The sequence below is a fragment of the Magnolia sinica genome, chromosome 2 (genome assembly GCF_029962835.1).
Source record: "Magnolia sinica isolate HGM2019 chromosome 2, MsV1, whole genome shotgun sequence".
Taxonomy (NCBI): domain Eukaryota; kingdom Viridiplantae; phylum Streptophyta; class Magnoliopsida; order Magnoliales; family Magnoliaceae; genus Magnolia; species Magnolia sinica.
In genome coordinates this window covers 60147979-60165313 of record NC_080574.1, presented here as the reverse complement: position 1 = coordinate 60165313, position 17335 = coordinate 60147979, and the positions used below count along the sequence as shown (strand labels likewise).

General features: G+C 44.2%; 1 protein-coding gene across 1 annotated transcript in view; it reads right to left on the bottom strand.

The window, feature by feature from the left end:
• LOC131225614 (LRR receptor-like serine/threonine-protein kinase ERL1) overlaps nt 1-15907 on the bottom strand; it is a 45588-nt gene extending 29681 nt beyond the window's left edge. Inside the window, exons 1-5 of the mRNA XM_058221174.1 lie at nt 15888-15907; nt 15553-15615; nt 15060-15131; nt 4007-4069; nt 3514-3585 (exon numbers count right to left, since the gene is read on the bottom strand). Coding sequence (XP_058077157.1) covers nt 3514-3585; nt 4007-4069; nt 15060-15131; nt 15553-15615; nt 15888-15907 — 290 coding nt within the window. The remainder of the gene's footprint in view (nt 1-3513; nt 3586-4006; nt 4070-15059; nt 15132-15552; nt 15616-15887) is intronic.
• Nucleotides 15908-17335: the final 1428 nt, after the last annotated feature.

The following is a 17335-nucleotide window of genomic DNA, read 5'->3' as shown; positions in this document are numbered from 1 at the left end:
GAAAATAAATGAATAAATAAATAAATAACGTATTTCATGTTTCTATGCTGAAGAAGTACGTTCCTGATCCTTCGCATATTATCAGTTGGGAGCAAGTGCAGGTAAGTGAGGATGCCACTTATGTACTGCAACCGACGCGTATTCTGGATAGAAAGGAGCAGGTGCTGCGTAGCAAGGTTATCCCTCTCGTGAAGGTGCTATGGACGCATCATGGCGTAGAAGAGGCTACTTGGGAATCTGAAGCTGAGGTCAGGAAGACCTACCCTCTGATCCTTGAGGATTATAAAAATATATCGAATATTGGGCTTGTTTGGCTTGTCTTGATGTAACGACCTTGGAATTTTTGTGCTTATCTTTCCTTAAGTAGTTGTTTTGGGGTAATTAGTGCTTTACTCGATTGCTTGTGAAATTCGCATCAATCACTTTAAATTGTATCTGCATGGCTCTAAACGTGTAGATTAGTGAGCGCTACGTTACTCTAAAATCTGGGATCCATCGCTAAATCCAGTTGTTCTGGGGATTTTTTGGAAGATCTGGATCGGACCTAGACCGCGCGTCGAAAGTCCGATAGCGATGATCTTAGGCTGTTGCGGTCACCGAGTTGGGCTTGATCTTCACCTCGAAAATCAAGTCGATCTGATGTTCTGGGTCGATTTGGTTGAGTTCGGAGTGAAGAGTGTGAGAACGGTTGGAATTTAATAAGCTTTTTATGAAATCTGAGTCGTGTCGCTTGCGCGACGATTTTAAGCTATCTGACCGTTGGATTCTGACCCAATTTCACCCTCTGATCAGGATGGTTGGCCCAGGCATATCCTAGTGCTTGTGGACCTGATCGAGTTTCCGTGACCGTTGAATTGAGTGTGGTCCGCCACGGCTGATCTGAAGAGCCGGTCGGTACGAAAACTCAGCCTGACCTAGATCCATGGTCAATGAGCTTAAGTCCGACCTTTCGTGGTTATAGGCCCACCAGAAGTGCTTCGTTGGATCGAGAAAGGCGTGCTTTGGTTACAACCTAAGTATACCTTGACCCTGGGGTTATTTCCATCATTTTAAGGTCTATATATAGTCCTTAAACCCTAGCTCTCATTTCCATACGAATTTTCTCTAACCCTAGCTTGGAAAGAGAGTGGAAAAGAGAGAGTTAGTGAGAGAGATTGGTTGGTGAATCATCTTGATTCTTCCTTGTTCTTCTTCACCTTTGAACCTTTACTTTGAATCGTTCCTCTGACGATTCTGAGTTCTTTTGGGGTAAGTTAAACTAACCCTAATCTGTGTTAGAGCTTAGATTAGACTTGGTGTTGTTGTATCTCATTTCTATCCTTATTTTAGGGTATTCTTGCGCCATTGACGAAGACAACTCGTCTAAATCAGTTCGGCGGTTCTTTCTTCGCTTAAGGTGAGGACTTTAAGTGTATAGGTTATGGTTTTCAAGGCTTTCAATCCCAGTTAGTGATTTATTCTTGTTATGGATGAGATTTCACATGTCAAATGTTATGTTTACATTGCTTTCCTGATATGCATGTGCTATATTGAGATTTGTGTATTTTAAGTGTATTTATAAAGTACCGTATACGTATAAAATACGCACTTGTGCTTGCCATGATTATTGGTCATGTATGTATGCTAGATGCATGTATGACAACTCCTTGGTAAAGGGAATTGTCTAAGTGCATGTATTCCAACATACGTCATGTATGTTATTCCTTGTATGCTAAGTGTTTGTAGAAATGCATGAATGACCTAAGTGTAAGATTACACTAAGTGTGGGCGTTGAGAAGTGATTCTCAATACTTCTATGGATGCGCATGATTTCCTTTATGCATTTACATTCCAAGTTATTTAAATTCAAGCATTCCTATGCTTACATTTATGTTAAGTTGATATTCGATGTGTATGTAACATGATTTGAGTTATTGTTCCATTATTGTTTTACATTCCATATGAATATCTGTAGTAGTGTAGGATATTTGGGACTATGCCTTAGTCCAGGAAATCGGTAATTGACCCTATGGTCGTGGTTGAGATTGCTTTCGCCACGTGAGACGCATTAGACGAACCCGAGTCGTATTAGAGTTGTCGGCAGTGGTTCGACCACGCGGAGTGTTTGCGCACTCCATGTCGTTCAATTCAACGTGCGCTCGTGCTAGTCGAGTTCGTCAACTAACCCGATTGTCCAGTGTATGTTAACCATGTATGGACGCTCTTTGCTTGAATCTAGGGTACCGAACTTACCAAGGTGAAATCCTAATAACCATGGTACCGATCCGCTAAGACTCTTGAGCCGGACATGGTGGTATGGGACACCGTGGTCGAGCCGTCGGCCTCGTGGGGTGACGAGCCTCCCCGTAGTGACCAGTGAGCAACTTAATCTCGTGAGCCGATTATGGTGGTATGGGACACCATATTCGTGCTGTCGGCCTACATTGATTGGTGACGAGCCCTTTATAGTGACCTCGAGCATACCTGGATACCGCAAGGAGGTGACGAGCTGATCTGTGGTAGTAAGGGCATGAAAGGCGTACATTGATTGGTGACGAGCCCTTTGCTACGACCTCAACTATATGATCGTATGAGATATCTAGGATTGACGACCCTAGTATGGATTACTATTTGGATGGTGATATGAGGAAGGTATCTTAGCTTCCCAATCCTGTTGTGTGAAACGGACTAATAACAACTTGGTAATCATATCCATGCACCGCATTTGCATGTGCTTTGTAGATGTGGCGCACTTTGAGGCGATGTCATGCGTAACGTAAGATGAAGACGCTGAGGGTGTACGCGTGAGGGCACGCATCATATTGCATTCATACTTGCATTAACAAGAGTACTTAGGATTTAATTACTTATCCTGCTTTATCATTACTGTTTGATTGAACTGATAACATGTTAACCAGTGCCTTATTGTTCCACTGAGTTGATCACTCACTCCCACGTTTCTGGGGCGGTGTTGCACACCCACCAGACTCTGTCTTAGGCCCTGATGTTGCAGATGTGGATGCGACGACTGAGGCAGAGCAGGAGCTGGATGACGACGAGGCTGCCTTCTCCTATATGCAGTTTTCAGACGGGTTCTAGCGAGCCTCAGTCTGTTGCGCGGGATCTATGGGATTACTATTTTGGGAACTGAAATGATGTAACTTGTACTTATAATTTTGACAAATAACACTTTTACACGATCTGGTTGTATATGTAATTCAGGGACTTACACTTGTACACATATTTTACTATAAGTCTTCCGCTTGCTTTATTCACTTATCCCTGAATCATATCTGCGTTTTGGCTTAATCTATCCCATGTTTATGTGCTAATACAGTCAACATACATCATTCATTAATTATGTTGCATAAGTGATGTTTTGGAACTCGGGAGCTGAGTTATGCTCGATCCCCGAATTTCAGGGCGTTACAGATCACCACCAAACTTCATGAAAAATTTGAAATTCCAAACACTTCAAATGGCATTCTTAAGAAGAATAATTAAATAGAATAAAGAAAGAAAAACAGAACTTACAGTAGTCGCAGACTCGCCAACTTCCCCAGTTCAAGTGGGAGTGAAATATTGAAGTTATTGTAGCTTATATTCCTAAAAATAAATGACTAATTATATTTAGTTATTTATCAATAGCTCACCATTGTTATTATGGTTTGTCGTACCTAATAAGTGTATGGACTGATTTTTGTGCAAGTCTATCTTCATGATGGAGCCAACCTATTAGACGGTTGGATGTCATGCAAATATATAGGTTGCAAGTATTTCATTGGGTGGATAGTAATGTATGGTACAAGTGGCTGAACTTAAAACCTTCCCAAAAAGAAAAATATAAAATATAAAACCAGCACATATTAATTACTGCCAAATTCGGTGGAAAATTTAAAATTCCAGACACAACCTATGGCATTTTTTTAAAAAGTTAAGTTATTAAAATAAATAAATAATAAAGCCTATGGCATTTTTGAATAAGAATAACTAATTAGATTTGGAAAATTTTTTTTACAGTTGTTACAAACTTTCTAAATTCCCCAGTTGTGGTGGGAGCGAACCAATGAAATTATTGAAGCTTATATCCCTGAAAAGAAATAACTAATTATACTTTGATATTCATCAATAGTCAAACATTGTTGTAATGGTATAGCCCACCTAATAAGAGGTTGGGGATGATTCTTATACAAGGGTATCCTCAAGGCGAAGCCAACCAATTAGAAGGGTTGGTATCATCACAAACATGATAGGTTGGCAATAATTCAAGGGATAGATAATAGCTTATGGTCCAACAAGTTTTGAACTTAAAACCTTCTAAAATAGATAAATAAATAAAACTATCCCATGATAACCACTAACAAATTGGGTGGCAAATTCATAATTCCAAACACATCATATGGTATTTCTGAAGAAGAATACTTCAATAAATTTTTTAAAAATAAAAATAAATAGAACTTACATTTGTTGCTGTTGACAAATTCCCCACCTATGGTGGGAGCCAATTAACAAAGTTATTGTGGCTTATATCCCTGAAAATAAATAAATAATTATATTTTGTTATTTATTAATGGATAAACGATATGCAGTTTTCAGACGGGTTCTAGCGAGCCTCGGTCTGTTGCGCGGGATCTATGGGATTACTATTTTGGGAACTGAAATGATGTAACTTGTACTTATAATTTTGATAAATAACACTTTTACACGATCTGGTTGTATATGTAATTCAGGGACTTACACTTGTACACATATTTTACTATAAGTCTTCCGCTTGCTTTATTCACTTATCCCTGAATCATATCTGCGTTTTGGCTTAATCTATCCCATGTTTATGTGCTAATACAGTCAACATACATCATTCATTAATTATGTTGCATAAGTGATGTTTTGGAACTCGGGAGCTGAGTTATGCTCGACCCCCGAATTTCAGGGCGTTACAAGTTGGTATCAGAGCATGATCTGGATTAAACTGGACCTGGGTTATGGTCACACACCGCACGTTGTCGCCACTAGAGTGTATTTGGGTGCGGGTCTATCATCGCTTTGTGTTTGTGCTCCGTAGTTTCTATCGGCGAAAGTTTCTTGAAAACCTTTGCCGAGATCGAGTCTGTACCCTTACCTGATCACACACAGCAACCCGAAACCTTTCCTAGACCCTCTATTAATGAGTGTAGACGGTGTATCTTCCCCTTTTTCATTTTTAAACCTTCCAGAAATCGCTGGTTGAATCAGATTTCTGTCAGAGTGACCCGATAGGCCTCAAACTACGCAAGGGGCCAATCGGGGCATTTTCTGTGGGACCCAGGGGGGGAACCACATCATTTGGACCAAGGAGGACCAGGAGGACCTTGCCAAATCGGCGAGGCATCGCCGATATGTCCAGAGACCGGCGATGCCATCGCCGGTCGGCGGGCCAGGCGGGCCGGGCCGACGCGGGCCGATCGTCCCTAGGCTCAATGTGGCCCACCCCTCCACGGTTTTCATTTAAAAACCCTTCCATTTACCTCCTTCCTTCACAACACCCACCTCCAAGCTTTCCTTTTCTCCCAAAACCTCTCCAAACTCTCTCAAATCTCTCCCAAATCTTTATCTTCCTCCCATTTTCGTGCAAACCCATCACTCCATTCTCAAATCTTCCATTCCATTGCTGATTTCTCCATCTTTCCCTCTCATTTAAGCCCTTTCATTCCCTTTTTGGCTCATAGTTGTGTGGAAGCTTCACCATCTTCCTATTTCTCTCTTTCTCTCATTTCTCATGGCCCTCTTTGAGATTGTGACGGCCATATTTTCCATTTCTTTCCTTCTTTCCTTGATGGGGAAGAAGAGAGCGCCCGTGGATGAAGCCGGGCCGAGCCGCCCAACCCGTGCACGGAGGCCGAGAGGTGCCGCCGCTAGCACGTCCGCCACGCGCGAGTTCCAGACCAAGCGGGACCTCGATCCTCGAGCTCCTGTCAGTAGGACCTTGTTGGCGGAATTGTCGCATGGAGTCTATGAGGGGCGTAGAGTCCTTTTTGAGGCTCATGTTAATCCACGGCTCTTTGGAGAGTTCTTTTTGTTGGAGCGCCTAGAAGGGGCCGGTTGGGGTCCCTTGTTCAAAGGCGAGTATCGCGCGAATGCTAGCACTGTTCGGGCCTTCTATGCCAACATTCTGGAGCCTTCGCTGGATCCTCTGCAGTTCAAGATTCCCTGTGGTAGCGGTCGAGTTGGAACTGTCAATGTTGCTTTGATATCCCGACTCTTGAAGGTGCCACTTGGGGAAGTGCATGCCAGCGAGAAGTGAACAGGGGCGCGAGAGGGATCGTCGCACCCGATCCTTGTGTGGTTGTAGAGTTGAATGGCAGAATAGGAGTCTTGGCTTCTTTCATGACGACGACTTCCTGCTTCACCACATCTTTACGTTCAATGTATATCCAAGGTGGAGCAACCGCTGCGAGTACGCGCCTGATGGTAGATTTTCTATATAAGGTGGGGCAGGACGAGGTTGTGTGTGCCGACGTACGTCCTCCCGATTATTCTCATCGCTCGTTCGAGTAGACGGACCGAGTCTCTTCCCTTTGGCCGCCTTATTTGCAAGATCGCACATGAGTTCGGCTATAGGCTTGGAGCTGAGAAGTCGGTCCCTGTTCGCTATATCAACTTGAGGACCCTTAAGCTGATGGAGGTTGGTTCTGGTCGGCTTGCCTCTGAGGGTGAGGCCGGGTCTGAGAGTGGTGATGATGAGAGTTATGATGAAGGTGGGGAGTCTGGGGAAGAAGCAGAGCAAGACGAGGAAGAGATTGAGGCACAGGATTCGAGTGATAGCTCTCCTCCTGTGGTGCCAGAGCAGGGCACAGAGCAGGTTGCCAGAGATGCCTGTCTTACACGGCTTGAAGAAGGGCAAGCTGCTTTACGCCAGGAGATGGTTGATCTTCGAGGCTTGGTTAAGCACAAGTTCAAGAAGATGTCCCGGACTTTGAAATCTATCCTGTGTTGCTTGCAGGATAAGGGTGCTCCGCCCCCATCTCCTGATTCCGATGAGTAGCATCGTCGTGGCCGTCTTTGCTTTGTTGTGTTTTTCTTTTGTGTGTAGCCGTTGTTGGCTTGTAGTTGGAGTTATTGTAGTGTGGTAGCTGTTAGTGGTTGTAGTTGTTGTGGTTGTTTGAAGTGTTAGATGTTGTTGTTTTCATGCTTTCCTAGTCGTGATTCATGTATTGCTGCACTACTTGTATTGCGACGATTTTGGTTAATGGAATGCATGTTGTTTGTTTTTGGAGTTGTGCTGTGTTGTTGTTGTGTGGATGGATTATGTGACTTAGAATCTGACAGGTTGCATCCTTTGATTTAATGTAGGGATGCCTCCTAAGGGTTCGAAGACTTCGGCCCGTCTTTCGTTGAGTCGCTTGTTGGGGTTCCTCCCTTGAGCGATAGCGAGTCAGATCCACACAGGTCCATCTTGCGTCGGTGTTGGGTCGACACCTATGGCTCCTCCATCACACCCTCGGTTCTGAGCCGAGCCATGCACCTTCTTACCTTCACTGTTGATACACTGCAACAAGATGATGTTGTTGATGGCGGTTCCTCCCTAAGCAGCAGCAGCAGCGGGAGTTCCTCTCCTCCATGGTTGGCATCTTTCTGTGGGGGTGACTCCACCTGTTTCACCTATGCCTCCATCCGGGAGTGCCAGTGCCAGTGTTAGCCAGCGACACTTCTGAGCGATTCAGCGCTTGCGACCTCCTACTTTGCGGGTTCTCATTGACCCGAGGAGGCCGAGTATTGGATTGACCGCATCTCTAAGATGCCGAGGCCGCTCCAGGTCGAGCAAGTTGAGCTTGCCACCTTCATGTTTGAGAAGGAGGCCGGTTTGTGGTGGGACGGTGTGCTTCGCACTGTTGAGGAGGACTTCGTGTGGTCGTGGCGGGCGTTTGAGGCGCGCTTCCACGAGAAGTATTTCCCGGTGACATACCGACATGAGAAGGAGAGTGAGTTCCTTCGCCTCCGCCGAGGGTTGTCGATTACGGAGTATGAGAACCGGTTTCCTGAATTGGGGCGGTTGATCCTGGGCGATCAGCCGATGAGGATGCGGCGTTTTTCTGAGGGACTGCGACCTGAGATCCGATCGAAGATTTGCTGTGCCAGCATTTCTTCATATGCGGAGCTAGTGAGCATGTCCTTGCGAGCAGAGCAGGACGGAGATAGAGCGTCCCGCATGCGAGCACCGATGCCTCCTAGGCCGCGACCGGATTTCCAGGGTGCACCTTTCCTTGGCAAGAGGCCGCGTGTTGATTCTCCTCCTAGGCGTTCAGCGCCGCCCGCTCAGCAGATGAGAGCTGATCTGAGATGTTCTTATTGTGGGAAGGTTGGGCACTTGGACCGTTTCTGCTTTTCCTGTATGCGAGCTGGTGGTTTTACCCCACCGCAGAGGGTTAGCCGTCCGATGCCTCCGATTATTTCTCCTCCTCCTCTTCGATCAGCGCCAACTCATCCATCCTTCAGACCTGCAGTTCCTGGTTTCAGGCCACCTCAGCGGCCCATGGTTCCTCCGCCGAATCGTCAGCAGCAGGCTCGTGTTCATGCGCTTTCAGCTGAAGCGCCTATGTCTGACTTGGTGCCGAGGTCCTTTGAGGTGACAGCGCATATTGAAGGTATTCCCGTTTCTGTGTTAGTGGATACAGGGTCCACTACTTCTCTTATTTCTTATGCGGCAGTTAGGTGTTTGGGTTTGAGATCTGTTCCTATGCAAGGAGTGACGCTTACTACCGCTACGGGGATGTCCTCTGCTTTGGGCAAGCGTTGTATGGATTGTTTGGTCGATCTGGGAAGTGGATTGATCCGTGTTGATTTGCTAGTCGCACCGTTTTATCACTACGATGTTATTATGGGTATGGATTGGCTCTCGAGGATGCGAGCTGAGATTGATTGTGAAGCGAGATCAGTGACGATCCATGGACCTGAGGGCGAGACTGTTACTTTCCCAGTTCAGGTCAGTTACCCTCTTCGTATTGATTTTTATTCTTCTCTGTTGGAGAGTTCGGTCGAATCGGCGTTGGTTAGTACGCCGGTAGTTCAGGAGTTTGAAGATGTGTTTGAGTCGATTCCTGGATTACCTCCTCAGCGTGAGATTGATTTTACTATCGATCTTATGCCCGGTGCGGCGCCCATTTCTTTACCCACCTATCTGATGCCTCCGAGTGAAATGGAGGAGTTGAGGAAGAAGATAGATGGTTTGATAGAATTTGGTTTTATTCAGCCCAGTGTGTATCCTTGGGGAGCAACTGTTTTGTTTGTGAAGAAGAAGGATGGTTCCTTGCGATTGTGTATTGATTATCGCAGTTGAATTTGGTAACTGAAGAATAAGTAACATTTGCCCAGGATTTATGATCTGTTTGATCGATTGAAGGGGGCACGGTACTTCTCAAAGGTTGATCTGCAGTCAGGATCATCGGTTGCGCGTCAAGGATGGAGACGTGCAGAAGACCGCTAGCTCCGGTCATTATGAGTTCCTTGTGATGTCGTTTCCGCACCGCCGTGTTCATGGATTCGATGAACAGAGTGTTTCCATTCCTGTTTCGATTTGTCATTGTCTTTATTGATGACATTTTGATTTATTCGACGAGCCGGCAGAGCCGAGGAGCACTTAAGAGCGGTTTTGGGTACTCTTAGGGAGCATCAGTTTTGCGCAATTCAAGAAGTGTGATTTCTAGAAAGAGGAAGTCAAGTTCTGGGACATGTGGTGTCCAAGGACGGGATAGCCGTCGACCTTGCCAAGGTAGGTGCAGTGCAGGACTGGAAGGTTATCGAGGTGAGGAGCTTTCTTGGCCTTGCAGCTACTATCGACGCTTTATTCAGGACTTCTCGAAGATTGCCAAACGTCGCCGCTGACACGGAAGGATTTGAAGTTTGCTTGGAGTGAGCAGCGGAGTTAGCTTTCAGGAGCTCAAGGACAAGTTGACGTCCGCCCTGTGCTATTGCCGAGCAAGGGGTTAAGTATATTATATATACCGACGCCTCTCGTGTTGGTTTGCTAGGTTGTGTCCTTATGCAAAAGGACAGGTGATTGCTTATGCTTGCGTCAATTAAGGAAACACGAAGAGAATTACCCTACGCACGAACTGGAATGGTCATCTTCGCATTAAAGCTTTGGAGACATTACCTCTATGGTGAGGAGTTCGAGCTCTTTTGCGACCACAAGAGCCTTAAGTATATTTTCACGCGCGTGATTTGAATATGAGGCCGGCAGATGGATGGAAACATTGAAGGACTTCAAGTTCGATGTTTCTTACCATCCTGGTAAGGCGAACCTTGTGGCAGATGCGTTGAGTCGCAAGAAGGCTTTGGAGTTTGCGGCTCCGCTGATGATAGCAGAGTGGGAGATGTTGGAGTTCGTGTGCGATTTTGAGCAGACGCTTACGGTGGTTGAGCCGTATGAGGTTATCGCACACATTCGTGTACAACCCGTTATCGACGAGAGGATCGTTGCAGCTCAGGCAGATGATGAGCTTTTGATGAAGATGAGGCAGCGGGTTGGTACAGATGGGAACTCTGACTGGAGTGTTAGTTCTGATGGAGGCCTACGTTTTCGTGGCCGGTTATGTGTTCCTGACATCCCTGACTTGAGACGTGAGGTTCTCGAGTTAGCCCATAGTTCTAAGCTTGCGATGCATCCAGGTAGCACGAAGATGTATCAGGATATGAAGAGGTCTTATTGGTGGGACAATATGAAGGTCCAGATTGCTGAATTTGTTTCTCGTTGTCTCACGTGCCAGCAGGTCAACGCAGAGCATCGCCGACCTCCTGGGTTGTTGCAGCCCATGCCCATAGCTGAATGGAAGTGGGATTTCATCTCTATGGATTTTATTTCTGGGTTGCCGAGGACGAGAAAGGGATTTGACTCTATTTGGGTGATCGTCGATCGATTAACGAAGTCGGCGCATTTCTTACCAATCCGAGTCACTTACTCTGCAGACGAGTTGGCTAGGTTGTATATCAAGGAGATAGTGCGTCTGCATGGAGTTCCCCTGGAGAGTGTGTCTGATAGAGACACGCGTTTTACATCTATCTTCTGGACTCGTATCCAGGAAGCAATGGGTGTGAAATTGAAGTTCAGCACCGCGTTTCATCCGCAATCAGATGGGCAGACGGAGCGCGTGAATCAAGTCCTGGAGGATATGTTGCGAGCTTGTGTTTTGGATTTCAAAGACAGTTGGGATGATTGTCTTCAGTATGCAGAGTTCGCGTATAATAATAGTTTCTAGGCTAGTATCGGCATGGCTCCCTACGAGGCGTTGTATGGTCGCCCGTGCAGAGCACCACACTGTTGGGCAGAAATTGGTGAGCGTAGTTTGCTTGGCCCAGAGTTGGTGCAGGTGACTTCAGAGAAGGTTGACATCATTCGATGTCGACTTCTAGCAGCGCAGAGCAGGCAGAAGAGTTATGCTGATGCGAGGCATCGACCGCTTGAGTTCGTAGTGGGAGATCATGTTTTTCTGAAGGTCTCTCCTATGAAGGGAGTTCTGCGGTTCGGTAAGAAGGGGAAGCTGACGCCGAGATTTATTGGTCCATTTCAAGTTCTGGATCGAGTGGGAGCGGTAGCTTACCGCCTTGCTTTGCCCACACCTCTTGCGGGCGTGCATAACGTATTTCATGTTTCTATGCTGAAGAAGTACGTTCCTGATCCTTCGCATATTATCAGTTCGGAGCAAGTGCAGTTAAGTGAGGATGCCACTTATGTACTGCGACCGACGAGTATTCTGGATAGAAAGGAGTAGGTGCTGCGTAGCAAGGTTATCCCTCTCGTGAAGGTGCTATGGACGCATCATGGCATAGAAGAGGCTACTTGGGAATTTGAAGCTGAGGTCAGGAAGACCTACCCTCTGATCCTCGAGGATTATATGAAGGTATGAATTTCGAGGACGAAATTTTCTTTAAGGGGGGTAGATTGTAACGACCTTGGAATTTTTGTGCTTATCTTTCCTTAAGTAGTTGTTTTGGGGTAATTAGTGCTTTACTCGATTGCTTGTGAAATTCGCATCAATCACTTTAAATTGTATCTGCATGGCTCTAAACGTGTAGATTAGTGAGCGCTACGTTACTCTAAAATCTGGGATCCATCGCTAAATCCAGTTGTTCTGGGGATTTTTTGGAAGATCTGGATCGGACCTAGACCGCGCGTCGAAAGTCCGATGGCGATGATCTTAGGCTGTTGCGGTCACTGAGTTGGGCTTGGTCTTCACCTCAAAAATCAAGTCGATCTGATGTTCTGGGTCGATTTGGTTGAGTTCGGAGTGAAGAGTGTGAGAACGGTTGGAATTTAATAAGCTTTTATGAAATTGAGTCCTTTGCGCGACGATTTTAAGCTATCGACCGTTGGATTCGACCCAATTTCACCCTCCGATCAGGATGGTGGCCCATGCATATCCTAGTGCTTGTGGACTGATCGAGTTTCCGTGACCGTTGAATTGAGTGTGGTCCGCCACGGCGATCTGAAGAGCCGGGTTACACTGACCTAGATCCATGGTCAATGAGCTTAAGTCCGACCTTTCGTGGTTATAGGCCCACCGAAGTGCTTCGTTGGATCGAGAAAGGCGTGCTTTGGTTATAACCTAAGTATACCTTGACCCTGGGGTTATTTCCATCATTTTAAGGTCTATATATAGTCCTTAAACCCTAGCTCTCATTTCCATACGAATTTTCTCTAACCCTAGCTTGGAAAGAGAGTGGAAAAGAGAGAGTTAGTGAGAGAGATTGGTTGGTGAATCATCTTGATTCTTCCTTGTTCTTCTTCACCTTTGAACCTTTACTTTGAATCGTTCCTCTGACGGTTCTGAGTTCTTTTGGGGTAAGTTAACCTAACCCTAACCCGTGTTAGATCTTAGATTAGACTTGGTGTTGTTGTATCTCATTTCTATCCTTATTTTAGGGTATTCTTGCGCCGTTGACGAAGACAACTCGTCTAAATCAGTTCGGCGGTTCTTTCTTCGCTTAAGGTGAGGACTTTAAGTGTATAGGTTATGGTTTTCAAGGCTTTCAATCCCAGTTAGTGATTTATTCTTGTTATGGATGAGATTTCACATGTCAAATGTTATGTTTACATTGCTTTCCTGATATGCATGTGCTATATTGAGATTTGTGTATTTTAAGTGTATTTATAAAGTACCGTATACGTATAAAATACGCACTTGTGCTTGCCATGATTATTGGTCATGTATGTATGCTAGATGCATGTATGACAACTCCTTGGTAAAGGGAATTGTCTAAGTGCATGTATTCCAACATACGTCATGTATGTTATTCCTTGTATGCTAAGTGTTTGTAGAAATGCATGAATGACCTAAGTGTAACTGATTACACTAAGTGTGGGCGTTGAGAAGTGATTCTCAATACTTCTATGGATGCGCATGATTTCCTTTATGCATTTACATTCCAAGTTATTTAAATTCAAGCATTCCTATGCTTACATTTATGTTAAGTTGATATTCTGCAGATGTGTATGTAACATGATTTGAGTTATTGTTCCATTACTGTTTTACATTCCATATGAATATCTGTAGTAGTGTAGGATATTTGGGACTATGCCTTAGTCCAGGAAATCGGTAATTGACCCTATGGTCGTGGTTGAGATTGCTTTCGCCACGTGAGACGCATTAGACGAACCCGAGTCGTATTAGAGTTGTCGGCAGTGGTTCGACCACGCGGAGTGTTTGCGCACTCCATGTCGTTCAATTCAACGTGCGCTCGTGCTAGTCGAGTTCGTCAACTAACCCGATTGTCCAGTGTATGTTAACCATGTATGGACGCTACTGCTTGAATCTAGGGTACCGAACTTACCAGTGAAATCCTAATAACCATGGTACCTGATCCGCTAAGACTCATGAGCCGGACATGGTGGTATGGGACACCGTGGTCGAGCCGTCCGGCCTACGCCGGGTGACGAGCCTCCCGTAGTGACCAAAGTGAGCAACTTAATCTCGTGAGCCGATTATGGTGGTATGGGACACCATATTCGTGCTGTCGGCCTACATTGATTGGTGACGAGCCCTTTATAGTGACCTCGAGCATACCTGGATACCGCAAGGAGGTGACGAGCTGATCTGTGGTAGTAAGGGCATGAAAGGCGTACATTGATTGGTGACGAGCCCTTTGCTACGACCTCAACTATATGATCGTATGAGATATCTAGGATTGACGACCCTAGTATGGATTACTATTTGGATGGTGATATGAGGAAGGTATCTTAGCTTCCCAATCCTGTTGTGTGAAACGGACTAATAACAACTTGGTAATCATATCCATGCACCGCATTTGCATGTGCTTTGTAGATGTGGCGCACTTTGAGGCGATGTCATGCGTAACGTAAGATGAAGACGCTGAGGGTGTACGCGTGAGGGCACGCATCATATTGCATTCATACTTGCATTAACAAGAGTACTTAGGATTTAATTACTTATCCTGCTTTATCATTACTGTTTGATTGAACTGATAACATGTTAACCAGTGCCTTATTGTTCCACTGAGTTGATCACTCACTCCCACGTTTCTGGGGCGGTGTTGCACACCCACCAGACTCTGTCTTAGGCCCTGATGTTGCAGATGTGGATGCGACGACTGAGGCAGAGCAGGAGCTGGATGACGACGAGGCTGCCTTCTCCTAGTGTTCTGACGGGTTCTAGCGAGCCTCGCTCGTTGCGCGGATCTATGGGATTACTATTTTGGGAATCTGAAATGATGTAACTTGTACTTATAATTTTGACAAATAACACTTTTACACGATCACGGTTGTATATGTAATTCAGGGACTTACACTTGTACACATATTTTACTATAAGTCTTCCGTTTGCTTTATTCACTTATCCCTGAATCATATCTGCGTTTTGGCTTAATCTATCCCATGTTTATGTGCTAATACAGTCAACATACATCATTCATTAATTATGTTGCATAAGTGATGTTTTGGAACTCGGGAGCTGAGTTATGCTCGATCCCCGAATTTCAGGGCGTTACAGATCACCACCAAACTTCATGAAAAATTTGAAATTCCAAACACTTCAAATGGCATTCTTAAGAAGAATAATTAAATAGAATAAAGAAAGAAAAACAGAACTTACAGCAGTCGCAGACTCGCCAACTTCCCTAGTTCAAGTGGGAGTGAAATATTGAAGTTATTGTAGCTTATATTCCTAAAAATAAATGACTAATTATATTTAGTTATTTATCAATAGCTCACCATTGTTATTATGGTTTGTCGTACCTAATAAGTGTATGGACTGATTTTTGTGCAAGTCTATCCTCATGATGGAGCCAACCTATTAGAAGGTTGGATGTTATGCAAATATATAGGTTGTAAGTATTTCATTAGGTGGATAGTAACGTATGGTACAAGTGGCTGAACTTAAAACCTTCTTAAAAAGAAAAATATAAAATATAAAACCAGCACATATTAATTACTGCCAAATTCGGTGGCAAATTTAAAATTCCAGACACAACCTATGACATTTTTTTAAAAAGTTAAGTTATTAAAATAAATAAATAATAAAGCCTATGGCACTTTTGAAGAAGAATAACTAATTAGATTTGGAAAAAAAAATTTACAGTTGTTACAAACTTTCTAAATTCCCCAGTTGAGGTGGGAGTGAACCAATGAAATTATTGAAGCTTATATCCCTGAAAAGAAATAACTAATTATACTTTGTTATTCATCAATAGTCAAACATTGTTGCAATGGTATAGCCCACCTAATAAGAGGTTGGGGATGATTCTTATACAAGGGTATCCTCAAGGCGAAGCCAACTAATTAGAAGGGTTGGTCTCATCACAAACATGATAGGTTGGCAATAATTCAAGGGATAGATAATAGCTTATGGTCCAACAAGTTTTGAACTTAAAACCTTCTAAAATAGATAAATAAATAAAACTATCCCATGATAACCACTAACAAATTGGGTGGCAAATTCATAATTCCAAACACCTCATATGGTATTTCTGAAGAAGAATACTTTAATAAATTTTTTAAAAATAAAAATAAATAGAACTTACAGTTGTTGTAGACTTGACAAATTCTCCACCTATGGTGGGAGCCAATTAACAAAGTTATTGTGGCTTATATCCCTGAAAATAAATAAATAATTATATTTTGTTATTTATTAATGGATAAACATTGTTGCTAGTCTGACCCACCTAATGAGTAGATGGGACTGATTTTTATGCAAGACTATCCTCATGGTGGACTCAACCTATTGGAAGGTTGGATGTTGCACAAACATGCTCAGTTGGAAGTAACTCACTAGGTGGAAAATGAATAATGGTTCAACTAGTTGGACTAGAAACCTTGTTGAAAATAATAATTTAAAAAAATACCACATATTAATCACTACCAAATATGGTGGCAAATTCGAAATTCCAAATACATCACAATTGGGTCATAGTAATGCCCTTCTCTACATGTGCTATAGCACATAAATATAAATGAGAGGAATATAAATCTCAGGTGGACCATACCATAGAAAAACAATACTGATTCGATATCCACCAGGCCGGGTGTATAAAATCCCCAATTTTAAAACCCCCAAATTTGAAATGTGATTAGGGTACCATAATCCCCAAATTCGAAGTGGGATTTGGGTACCCAAATCCTCAATTTTAAAACCACTAAATTTGATTTGGGATTAGGGTACCAAAATTCCCAAACTCAAAGTGGGATTAGGGACCACCTTCAAAATGGGTTAGGGTCGTTACCTTTCAAGCTTTGAGGAAGAGAACGATTTCCTGTTTGAGTTGAAGCCCCGATCACGAGTCCACGCTGAAAATAGGGTTCCCGAGCTCTGAGGAGAGAGAGAGAGAGAGAGAGAGAGAGAGAGAGAGAGAGGAACAGAGAGAGAGAGAGAGAGAGACAGAGACAGAGAGGCTGAGCGCGTGAGGGAGATCGAGAGAGGGCGAGGGAGATGGAGAGGCTGAGTGAGAGAGAGAGAGATGGAGAGAGAGATTGAGAGATGGGTTTTCACGAGGAGGTTTGCTGTGAGTGAGAGAAAAGGGCACGCGGGCTTCTGATGGAAGGGTGACCCATTGAATGAGTGTCGAAATTTCAACCGATTTATGAAAAAATCTTATTTGCATCAGCTATGGGGCCCCGGTCGATGCTGGCTTGGAAATCCAGTCCGTCCATTGAACACGTGTCGAAATTTCAACCAAATATGGATGGTTTTGGTTTTGTGTGGATGCAGCCCATTAAGTTTTTTAGACTGCCGTCCGAATTGCTTTTGAAGGGCTGGAAACCAATCTTCGCGATCTTGTGCAATTAAGTCACCTAAGCATGGGTTGTTGCCGCCCCATGGGACACATTAGACAGTCCAGATCATGAAAAGTGATGATGGGTGGGGCCCACTGT